Genomic DNA, 12,867 nt, shown 5'->3' on the forward strand with positions numbered 1-12,867 from the left:
AGATCAGCCTGTCAGTTTTTTAGGCGGATCTGATCGGATCCTCCATGCAGCTCTATGGGGCAGCGGATGTCAGCGGAGACACCTCCGCTGACACCCGCTGCCATCCGTATCCGATCCCGTCCGTGAAATCTGGACGAATGGAAACCCTATTTTTCCATCCGTTCAGGGATCGGATGAGAGCGGACAAGCGGTCCGCTCTCATCCAATCCCCCATAGAGAGCAGCGGGAGCTGTGACACCTCCCTCTCCACACTGCAAGCGGAGACGGAGCTGTCATCCGGCGGCTCATCGGGGATCGGCAGATTGATCCCCGCTGAGCAGCACGGATCCACCTATGGAGGTGGACCGTGTGAAAGAGCCCTAAAACATTGTAATAAAGTTTATAACTTTTTAAGTACTTGATGTTCTATTGGTTAATACATACCAGTAAAGTCCCTTCAAGTAAGCCCTCTAACCAACCACTAGTTGGTAGGACTTTGTTTAGTCCTTAGTTCAGATCTTTTATATTTTACCAAATAATTGGGTATTATATTGTGTTTGTGTGCACTAAAATTCATTCAGTTGTATTTAAAAAAAAAAAATTATAGATAATAATGTGCTGCGCCTGGTATAAATAGTTAATTAATGAACATAAAAAGCAGCCAACACCAAATCTTGAATATTGCAAAAGATCGATCGAAACAGTAGGAATAGGGCCCCTTTCACACGGGCGGTTGTTGTGCCGCTGGTAAAAGCAGGTTTTGTTATTTTGAGATTCCAACACTCCTTGGACAAAGATTACTCACATTTGTACATTGCGATTATGTGCGATTACTTGCGTTTACATATAGTTCATATTCCTATCGCACACCTTCCTGGTTTGTAGGCTCGCGTGTATTGGGTGCTGAAGCGATCACCAGTTGGCAACTGGATTAGTTACAAGTAAATACATATTCGCCAGCACACCAAGGATCTTGCAAAAGCAGTACAAAAAAACTTTATTCAAGATACGATCACATCAAAAAATAGTGCAACGTTTTGGAGCCGCACAGGACCCCTTCACATGCCCGACGAAGGGGTCCTGTGCGGCTCCGAAACGTTGCACTATTTTTTGATGTGATTGTATCTTGAATAAAGTTTTTTTGTACTGCTTTTGCAAGATCCTTGGTGTGCTGGCGAATATGTATTTACTTGCGTTTACACGCGGCTGCATTTAGCTGCAGTAGTAAATTCTTGCCATTTGTACAGCAACTGTTTCCTTATTTTTTCTTTGTACTGCGACTTACTGCGTTTATGTACAGATAGCTGTGGGACGTCGCTCCTGGACGCTGTCAACTTTATTTTTACTAAATGCACAAAACTGTAGGTTTTGAAAACGTTGCTAAAGGCAGTGTGTGAACGGGGCCATAGGGATGCATTGTCTGCATTTAGCTGTGGTAAATAAGTTCCTCCTTCCGCAGCTAAAAGCCGAATTCTAACTGTTTGTGTGAAAGGGGCCTTAGTGTAGCGCTAATCAATTCATAGAGACAGTGTCAACACCCAAGGAGAGAGCTTAACCACTTCAGCTCTGCTCACATTGCTGCTACTGCGGCAATGTGGCACGATCCCGTCCAGCGACGTAGACCTACGTCGCTGGACTCCGCCCCTTGTGGGCGGCGCTCGCGCGCCGCCGGAGGCTCGCTCCCGCTGTGTTCAGTCACAGCGGGAGTCGGGCCAGGGGAGGAGCAGCGGCGATCGTCGGGGAATCGAGTGAGGAGATCCGCCCGCCTGTGTAAACAGAGCGGGCGGATCTCCATAGTGACAGGGACTGACAGATCGGAGTGTTCAGCATAGCTGGACATCCGATCTGTCCCTGTGTCACACAGTCACCTCCCCCCCCACACGTCAGTAAGCACCAGGCATACATTAACCCCTCCCTCTCCAATAAAATTAACCCCTTCCCTGCCAGTGTCATTTTTACAGTAACAGTGCATATTTATAGCACTGATTACTGCAGTAATGTCACTGGTACCCCCAAAAGTGTCAAAAATGTCAGTCAAGGGTCCGATCTGTCCGCCGCAATGTCGCAGTCCCGCAAAAAAAAATAAAAAAAAAATCGCAGATCGCCGCCATTACGCGTTAAAAAAAAAAAACACCAAAAATGACAGAAATCTTTCCCTTAGTTAGTAAACGCAATAACTTTTGCACAAACCAATCAAAATACGCTTATTGCGATTTTTTTTACCAAACATAGGTAGCAGAAAACAAATTGGCCAAAAATGTAAAAAAAATTAGATTTTTACATTTTTTTGGGGGGAATTTCATATAAAAAAAATGTTAAAAATATTGTTATTTTTTCAAAATAAACGCTCTTTTTTTGTTTATAGCGCAAAAAGTAAAAATCGCACAGGTGATCAAATACCACCAAAAGAAAGCTCTGTTTGTGGGAAAAAAAGGACGTAAATTTTGTTTGGGTACAGCGTTGCACGACCGCGCAATTGTCCGTTAAATTCGCACAGCGCCGAATCGCAAAAAGTGGCCTGGACGGAAGACGGCAAAATCCTCCGGTGGTAAAGTGGTTAAAAGGAATCTTCATCTGATATAATCTTCTATTAGTGCTGTGAGGACCGCCACCAACACCCAATCACACAGCCTCTTACTAAATCGCATCGACCCTCATTACAAAGGTCAATGTGGGCAGTAGATCCTATGCAAGGCGCAAATGGCCATGAGATCCTCTCAGCGTTCTTCCACCAATATTCCTCTCCCTTGGTCTCAGTAATCTAATAGGGTCTTCTTTAATTCTACCGATAGGTCTTTTAGCTTCTTCTGCTGACGTGTAATAGAAGTAGAACACCGTGTCTGAAGCTTTGTTAATTCCTCCAACTTCTGCTTGTATGAGCGATGGGTCTCCTGGCTTTCATTGTAATGCTACTGCAGCTCTTCCCATTACCATAGATCAGTGATGGTGAACCTTGGCACCCCAGATGTTTTGAAACTAGATTTCCCATGATGCTCAACTACACGGCAGAGTGCATGAGCATCATGGGAAATGGAGTTCCAAAACATCTGGGGTGCCAAGGTTCACCATCACTGCCATAGACAATCACGGAGCCCTGAGGAAGAACTCACAGCACTATTAGAAGATTATATCAGCTGAAGATTCCTTTTAAGCTCTCTCCTTGGATGTGGACATTGTCTCTAAAGCCCCGTACACACGTACGGATCGTCGTCATACAAACGTTCGTCTTTTCTCCCCGGGATGTCGGTGTCTGTTGAAAAGTGCAAAGATAGCACAAGGACAGCACAAGAATTTTGTCCGCAGACTTCAGCTGACTGCAGAAGTGATGTCATGTAATGGTTAACTTTCCCTGTGTTTTTTATTTTCTGAGAATGCCCAGTCTTGCAAATCTGCGGTCTGTCGGCTGATTTCTGTACTGACAGGCGAACAATCGTCCGTTCTGGTGTCCGCAGACAAAAATTTTCATGTTTGCAAGAAAGACTCTTGTCCGCGGATTGTGCGCAGACAGCTGTCGGAGGCACCATACTAACACGCGTACAATCGGCAGATCTTTCGTCCGCCGACGTTTGTATGACGACGATCCGTACGTGTGTACGGGCCTTAAGAGCGGATTAGCGCTACACTTATTTCTACTATTTAAAAAAAAAAACTGCATTCAAGAAACCACTGCAAAAATACCGTGCGACATAAAAAAATTGCAACACCCACCATTTTATTCTCTAGGGATTCTGCAGAATTCTACAGAAAGCAGAGCATGTATATAACATGTTTGTCATGGTATACTGCCTCTATTTACTGTGTACGGACTAAATTGAAATAAAAACACCTGGCAACATCCTTTGATAAAGTCATCTGGGACGAAACGCGTCAGCCCAATTCCAAAGAAAGCCTGATTTGTGTGTCCACTACATGTGCTTATACCTCTGGATGTCTAAGTGTATTCCCTTTTGTTCAATAAATCGTTTTAGAGGATTTACACTATGTTTGCTTTATTTGGCTTATCCCCTTAGGTCATCGGCTGATTGGGAGTTTCCATCTTCCTCAATTTCATCATATGACCGCACACTGGAGCATCCGGGGGTTGCAGCACTGATCTGGATACCCACGATATACCATGTGAGCCTATTTGACCCATTTACTATATGGTAGTTTGGGTCCATATCTTCTGGTGAGCGCATATTATTTATCTTCCTGATGGTGTTGGGATCTGACAGCCATTTTGATCACACTCATCCCCCTGGATTACTTACCTCACTTTATCACTTGGGACTCACTTTTTTGTATTCACTTTATATCATTAATTTGTTTATCTAAGTGATCTTTTTGATATTCCTTCCTTGGGACGAGCGGGTCCACCTGCACATTGGCGTCATGCCGCACCTCCAGCGTTGTGCGTCAGTGTCTTCACTGACGTTGCCGCGCTGCTGCGTGCCTTTACATCTACGGGATGGGGAGGTCCGCCTCCAGCGTTCCTCTCCTCCACGAGATCACAGATGCCTCGGCTCTGTTTGATCTGCTTTTACCCGCTACATGACGCTAGGGTCCCAGTTTTGCTGCCAGCTTCGGATCACTTGGTAGGTTAGTCACTGGGACATTTCCCCACTCTTCTCTTCACGGTTTACCGTCTCCTCACACTCATTCTCCTTGGGACAGCACCCCCCTATTCTTCCACTCACGATCTCACTTCACTCACTTTTCCCAATCTTGGACCTTTGCCATGACACACCGTCACCCACTTTCCCACAATCACCCTATGGTTTTTGCATTTTCCCATTCTTTCTCCCTCCTCTCTAGCTCACTCTCTCTCCACTTATTCGGGATCCCTATTTCCATCACACCAGCCCTTCCTACCTGATATACATTGATGTATGCCCATTACAATTGGTAGCATTATGCTACTTCCTCACTACTATTTTATTTATATACATGACAGGTTTGGAAGGTGCATTGCATTTCCCCATTGCACATTCATCACCCACCTACCATGGACCCCCCTCTCAGGTTGCTAACATATTGGGACCCTTCAGCTCCCGAGTCAGACATGGCACGCCACTGCCACACAGGAGTCCAATTTTTTCCATTTGAGTTTCATTGATCTGTGAGTATCTAGTACTCCCTTGAGTTATTATTTGACTGAAGCCTTTTTTTACTCAAAATCTTATTCTTACTGCATACTTCAATATATTGTTCCTAGATATACCTTGAATACATTGATCTCTGAAGAAGGGAGATGTTGCTCCCGAAACACGTCAGTTCACGATGTTATATATTCTACTGTTATGTTATTCCAGTATATTATTCATGCCATATTTGAAACCAAGTGGTTACACCAAGATGTCTGCCAATATGTGATGTAATATTTCTCATGTTGTACATCATTTACATTTTAGCTATTGAGCACGTTACTATTTTTACTTTTACAACCTGTGTATATTATGCAATAAAATATATTGCTTTACTCATCGATTGTGTACTTCATTGCTTTTCAGCCACTAAGCACATACCTCATACAAAGTCCCGCAGGCCAATCTCTCTTGTTTGTATATGAATTTTGGGACGGAGGAGTGCTTTGGTGGGAACCAGACCATTTTCCCTTTTTGTTTTTGATATTCATTATCACCTTTTTTCTAGCGCTGCACTTTTTATTGTTTTTTGTAATAAAAACACCCCTCTATGTAATCCAGTCACAGAAGCCCAACTTACCAGGACACATTCTCCTTCCTCAGGGTTCGGACATTTCACAGATGTAAAATTGGGGTCGGGGTCCTTCTGCTCAGGGACGGGAATGGGAGGGTTAAAGCCGAACACTTTGAACGCTGACTGGACGTAGTCGTGACCAACCCCGTGAAATGAGGTGTGGACAAACTTCATTGGGGTCTTATGGTTCATCTCCCTGAAAAAGAAACACATTAGACAAAGATCAGCTAAAGGGAACGTATAAATTGGGCCAAACAACTCAATCAGCAAGGAATCAGAATTCTGTGCGAAAACGATCGATCTATCATACACACACACTGCAGCTGGCTGACTCGGCCCACAACAATCTAATCAATATATAGAGATCTATCAAGCCAAAGGCAGCATGTGCACTTATCGATCCATCCGAAAATCCATATTTCTTTGTATTATTATTAACAAAAAAATAAAAATAAACAGCAAGCAGAATATGGAGAAAGCATCGGCTCCTTAATGAGGACCTGAAGCTGAAACCGGTGCCCAAAAAAAAGGCAAGCAAAAAGTTAACCACTTAAGCCCCGGAGGATTTGGCTGCTCAAAGACCAGGCCCTACTTTGCGATTCGGCACTGCGTGACTTTAACGGACAATTGCGCGGTCGTGCGACGCTGTACCCAAATTAAATTGACGTCCTTTTTTTCCCCACAAACAGAGCTTTCTTCTGGTGGTATTTGACCACCTGTGCGATTTATATTTTTTGCGATATAAACAAAAAAAAAAGCGACAATTTTGAAAAAATAACAATATCTTTCACATTTTATTACATGAAATTCCCCAAAAAAAAAAAATGTAAAAATCTAAATTTAACATTTTAAGTCAATTTGTTTTCTGCTACATATTTAGTAATGGCGGCGATCTGCGATTTTTTTTTGCGGGACTGCGACATTGCGGCGGACAGATTGAACCCCTGACTGATAGCAGGATCGTGTAGTCTCTGCAGTTACATCAGGAAGAATGACAGGCGGCTTTGTTTACATCAGCCGTCTGCCTTTCTCCCTCTCCAGCGGGAGATCGCGGGTGGCCGGGGGACACACGCGCGGGGATCCCTGTGAACGAGCAGGGGGGAGCGCCTCCGGGGGCACGCGCTCGCCCCCTACAGGCTCCTGGGCGAGCGACGTAGTACTACGTCGCTTTGCCCAGGAGCGGCTGACTGCTGCAGTAAATGTACTTGCGGCGGTCGGCAAGTGGTTAATAGTCACCAGTATTGTCTGTGGTCTTCCTGCAGCTGATCTTTTCCCCATCACTACAGGCGGTCCCCGGGTTACAAACATCCGACTTACAAATGGAGGGAGACAACAGGAAGTGAGGAGAAATCTCCCCCTAGGAAGGGAAATTCACTCCTGTAAGAGTTCTCATGGGAAAAAGGTTTCTCCACTGAAGCTTTATCACCAATCCTTGTTTCCACAACAACCCAAATTTTTCAAAATCCAGTTGTCATAGGGACAGAAAGTGAGGTGACATCTCCTGAACAGGGGTAGAGACAGCAAAACAAAGGGTACAGGGATAGTAACCCTTCTCTATGCTATTCAAAAAAAACTTAAAACTATACTTTTGGGTGAAGCTAAACTTAAAAAAAAATGTACCTGTTCTGACCTACAAACAAATTCGACTTAAGAACAAACCTACAGTCCCTATCTTGTTGGTAACCAGAGGACTGCCTGTAACTTACTAAGCCTCGTTCTGCACTGTGTCTCTTTATAAGGGCGGCCATCTTGGCAGAGGCGGGGCTTTGAATTCTCATATCTTCAGCAAGGAGAACATTGAGCAGCACAGTAGTGGCATCACCAAATCGGATTCCATTTCTTACATTAAGGTGAGAAATGTTTCAGTATGTGCATCATCCCCTCATGCCCCCCTTTATACTTCCTGAATCTTCAGCACAATCTCGATTCAGCACTGTGTCCATCCGCACCTCTCTCCCCGCTCTCACAGGCTTTGCTGAGAGCAACCGAATCCATTAGCTTCTGATGCTGTCAGTCAAATCCTGTGACGAGGGATTGGGCTGAGCCTCACTGTCTGTGTCTATAGATGCAGGCAGCAAGGCTCAGGATCGAGCCCGCAGGTGGTGCCACCATAGGAAGCCGTTTCCTATGGTGGCACACCCCGAAAAGAAGAGGGACCTGGCGCTCCGGCGGGGAACCCCAGAAGAGAGGATGGGGCTGCTCTGGGCAATACCATTGAACAGAACAGGTAAGTAGCATGTTTATTTAAAGAATACAAGCACTGCAGACACACACTAGGCACAGAAGAGCCTAGGCACACTCACATACTAGTAAGTGAACTGCTATTTTTTTATGGATCAATTCCAGGCAAAATGTACATTATTCAATGTATTTCTCAGTCACAATGAACATTTCAAAATTTTCTCCGTCTTCACTTTTTGGTTTTGTTTCAGCCACAATCTACCTGTATATAAATAATGAAATGAGGAGGATGCATAGAGCCTACAGCTAGATAGAAATCAATAGCAGACAGATAGCATAGCCTGCTATAAGCCAAAAATCATTATGTGCAATTACTGCAAAGCAGAACCCATAAAGTCAATAATGTAAATGTTAGAACAAAGCCCAAAAAAGCATTCCTGACAGAGAACTCCAATGTGATTGTATCGCATAGTAAATGCAGTGCGCAGCAATTTGCCTCAATGTACAAAATAAGCTTCGACATTTAACTATACAAACCCTACGGCTGACTACATGCCATGCACCAAGGGCTGAAGCAAGCACCCAAGCAGGATCCAGTGCCCAAAGCAACGTCACAGGCCGTCCCCATGACCAGGCACGGCTTCCAAGATTTTACTGAAGTTGCATCGATCTGGATGCAGGAGCAAAGGGTGATTTCCCTGTAAGGGAGAGGAGGCCCATCGCCTGGAAGACCAGACCCTCGAAATTGGATATGGTTATAAGGTGATGCCCAGGGGGGTGCCGTTTAAAGCTTTTCCAAAGTCCAATCACCTGAAGGTACTGTCAAGTACTGGGAGTCTCACTTTTGAAAGGACACTAGCACAGACACTGCATGTACAGTATCTTACAAAAGTCAGTACACCCCTCATATTTTTGTAAATATTTTATTCTATCTTTTCATGTGACAACATTGAAGAAATGACACTTTGCTACAATGTAAAGTAGTGAGTGTACAGCTTGTATAACAGTGTAAATGTACTGTCCCCTCAAAATAACTCAACACACAGTCATTACTGTCTAAACCGCTGGCAACAAAAGTGAGTACACCCCTAAGTGGAAATGTCCAAATTGGGCCCAATTAGCCATTTTCCATCCCTGGTTTCATGTGACTCATTAGTGTTACAAGGTCTCAGGTGTGAATGGGGAGCAGGTGTGTTAAATTTGGTGTTATCGCTCTCACTCTCACATACTGGTCACTGGAAGTTCAACATGGCACCTCATGGCAAAGAACTCTCTGAGTATCTGAAAAAAAGAATTGTTTCTCTACATAAAGATGGCCTGGGCTATAAAAAGATTGCCAAGACCCTGAAGCTGAGCTGCAGCACGGTGGCCAAGACCATACAGCAGTTTAACAGGACAGGTTCCACTCAGAACAGGCCTCACCATGGTTGACCAAAGCAGTTGAGTGCACGTGCTCAGTGTCATATCCAGAGGTTGTCTTTGGGAAATAGATGCATGAGTGCTGCCAGCATTGCTGCAGAGGTTGAAGGGGTGGGGGGTCAGCCTGTCAGTGCTCAGACCATACACCGCACACTGCATCAAATTGGTCTGCATGGCTGTCGTCCCAGAAGGAAGCCTCTTCTAAAGATGATGAACAAGAAAGGCCGCAAACAGTTTGTTAAAGAAAAGCAGACTAAGGACATGGATTACTGGAACCATGGCCTGTGGTCTGATGAGACCAAGATAAACGTATTTGGGTCAGATGGTGTTAAGTTTGAGTAGTGGCAACCAGGTGAGGAGTACAAAGACAAGTGTGTCTTGCCTACAGTCAAGCATGGAGGTGGGAGTGTCATGGTCTGGGGCTGTATGAGTGCTGCAGACACTGGGAGCTACAGTTCATTGAGGGAACCATGAATACCAACATGTACTGTGACATACTGAAGCAGAGCATGATCCCCTCCCTTCAGAGACTGGGCCGCAGGGCAGTATTCCAACATGATAACGACCCCAAACACACCTACAAAATGACCACTGCCCTGCTAAAGAAGCTGGTAGAGTGGGTGCGGGGATGGAGCAGCAGTTGTGATCTGGGGAGAAGGATGAACACAGGCTCCTGGAACAGGGACTCTCCTGCAGTGATCGATGAGTGTGTGACGTTATACACAGAGAGCACTAGATCTTCTCTTTATTTTCTACTACATGTCCCCGTGTTCTCCGGAGGTGAGAGGCTGGAGAGTTATCCCCCTGGGGGTCCTATGTTTGCATACAAGCTAATGCTGGCCCGTCTGGGTCCTGTGCTGAGGTGAGAGGCTTATCTACCTGGTGGAGGGATTTAACACTTGTGGTGTTTGATACTTTTCACGGGATTACGTTTTTTCTACCAACACTGTGGACACTTGAGCACGGAATCATATGGACTATTTGATGGACACTAAATATTGTTTATCTGGCGCATCACTTTTCTTATATTGATTTACTTGATTGTGAGGTGTGGACACGATTTTAGTGTATGCTGCCGGTCATTATTATTTATGCACAATTTTTTTTCGCACTGCTCACATTGCACTGCCTATTTATGCATATTTATATATAATTTACAGCACTTCTATTATTTGTATTGTATGATGTGTTATTAATTATCACTACACGGTTTGCGCTGATAGTTTTTGTTTTATAGAGCATGATCCCCTCCCTTCAGAGACTGGGCCGCAGGGCAGTATTCCAACATGATAATGACCCCAAACACACCTCCAAGATGACCACTGCCTTGCTAAAGAAGCTGAGGGTAAAGGTGATGGACTGGCCAAGCGTTTCTCCAGATCTAAACACTAGTGGGGAATCCTCAAAGGGAAGGTGGAGGAGCACAAGGTCTCTAACATCCACCAGCTCTGTGATGTCATCATGGAGGAGTGGAAGAGGACTCCAGTGCAACCTGTGAAGCTCTGGTGAACTCCATGCCCAAGAGGGTAAAGGCAGTGCTGGAAAATAATGGTGGCCACACAAAATATTCACACTTTGGGCCCAATTTGGACATTGTCACTTAGGGGTCGACTCACTTCTGTTGCCAGCGGTTTAGACATTAATGGCTGTGTGTTGAGTTATTTTGAGGGGACAGCAAATGTACACTGTTATACAAGCTGTACACTCACTACTTTACATTGTAGCAAAGTGTCATTTCTTCAGTGTTGTCACATGAAAAGATAGAATAAAATATTTACAAAAATGTGAGGGGGGTGTACTCACTTTTGTGAGATACTGTGTAAAGGATACCAGAGATGCAACATCCCCAACACTGGGACTGATCATGTGATCAGTAACGGTAATTCTTCTGATAATTTAGAAGGATTTACACTAGAATGAAGTGTTCCCTGGAATGATCGGTCTCAGTAGCTACAGGACAAAAGCAGGAAAGGATTTTAAAAAACAATTGGTACTAAAGAGCGGGGGGAAAAAATTTGAAAAATGAAGTATAATGTATGTATATGTATGTATGTATGTATGTATGTATGTATATGGGTAATACAGTACCTCTCCTTGACAACAATCTTACACTGACACAAGAGTCAGCATCATCATGCAGTGCTGCAGTCCAGCCTGTACAAATGCTCTGAATCCTTGCAATGTATATAAAAAGCCCAGCCTTGGATGACCGAAAAAAAAAAGGAAATACCCTTGCAGTGGGTAAATGCTCATTTCTAAGGGGTAGAGAAAGAGGCTACATTACTTTAGGGCTGAAACAACTAATCGATTAATCGCCAACTAATCGATCATGAAAATAGTTGTCAACTATTTTCGTAATCGATTAATTGGTTAGCCGATTAGTTGTTCTGCATACAGAATGCATTATTTGTTTACATATCAGAAAATACAGTGGGACACACCTACAGCTCAATACACCGTCCATACAAGTATGTAGAGGGCAGAGAACTTGTGAATGTGTGAGGAGCAATGCCTCATGGGAAATGTAGTCCTGTGCAAGAGAAGGAACCAAGTGATTTTAAAGGCAGAGGTTTTTTTTTTTTTTTTTTTTTATTTTTACCTTGCTATAGGGACACTGTTTACAGTACTATACTTTACTATACTTTGCTGCTTCCTATAGGGGCACTTTGAAGGCAGGAGGGGCCAGAAATGCCGTGGGGGAGAGGGAGGAGGGGGGGCAGAAGAGGAGATCAGTGCTGCTCTGTGAAAAAGCATTACACAGAGAGGGTAAGTATGACAAGATTGTTGTGGAAAAGAAAAAATCCAACGTTTACAATCACTTTAACCGGTTGCCGACTGCTCACAGTATATTTACTGCGGCAGTCAGCCCCGGCCAGGCAGTCTACGTCGCTAGCCTGTCACTCCTTTTAGAGCCAATAGCGGGCGAGTGCGCGCCCGCCTTGGCTCGTTCAGGGAGGAGTGCGGGAGTGTGACTGGCGGACCCGATGTCCGCCGGTCACACTACGATCGCCGGTACAGCGGGAGAAAGACAGAGCGGCTTATGTAAACAAGCCACCTGTCATTCTCCCCTGTGTAAAAATGAAGATCAGACGGTTCTACTATGTAGAACCGTTGATCTTTGTTTTTACACCAATAGCCATGTCCCCCTACAGTTAGAATCACGCCCCTAGGACACACTTAACCCCTCCCTGTCCAATACTGTTAACCCCTTCCCTGCCAGTGTCATTAGTACAGTAACAGTGCATATATATAGCACTGATTACTGTAGAAATGTCACTGGTACCCCCAAAAGTGTCAAAAATGTCAGTCAAGGGTCCGATCTGTCCGCCGCAATGTCGCAAAAAAATCGCAGATCGCCGCTATTACTCGTTAAAAAAAAAAAAACACCAAAAATGACAAAAATATTTCCCATTGTTAGTAAACGCGATAACTTTTGCGTAAACCAATCAAAATACGCGTTTTGCGATTTTTTTTACCAAACATATGTAGCGTAAAACAATTTGGCCGAAAATGTTAAAAAATTTTGTTTTACATTTTTTTGGGGGGGGGGGATTTCATATAAAAAAAAATGTGAAAAATATTGTTATTTTT

At 44.2% G+C, this 12,867-nt stretch overlaps 1 protein-coding gene across 1 annotated transcript in view; it reads right to left on the minus strand.

Annotated features, from left to right (window-relative positions):
- PGM2L1 (phosphoglucomutase 2 like 1) overlaps nucleotides 1-12,867 on the minus strand; it is a 145,726-nt gene that overhangs the window by 34,654 nt on the left and 98,205 nt on the right. The window contains exon 7 of the mRNA XM_082244365.1: nucleotides 5,683-5,872. Within this exon, the coding sequence (XP_082100491.1) occupies nucleotides 5,683-5,872 (190 nt within the window). The remainder of the gene's footprint in view (nucleotides 1-5,682; nucleotides 5,873-12,867) is intronic.

The sequence above is a fragment of the Pelophylax lessonae genome, assembly GCF_965119305.1.
Source record: "Pelophylax lessonae genome assembly, chromosome: 2".
NCBI classification, from domain to species: domain Eukaryota; kingdom Metazoa; phylum Chordata; class Amphibia; order Anura; family Ranidae; genus Pelophylax; species Pelophylax lessonae.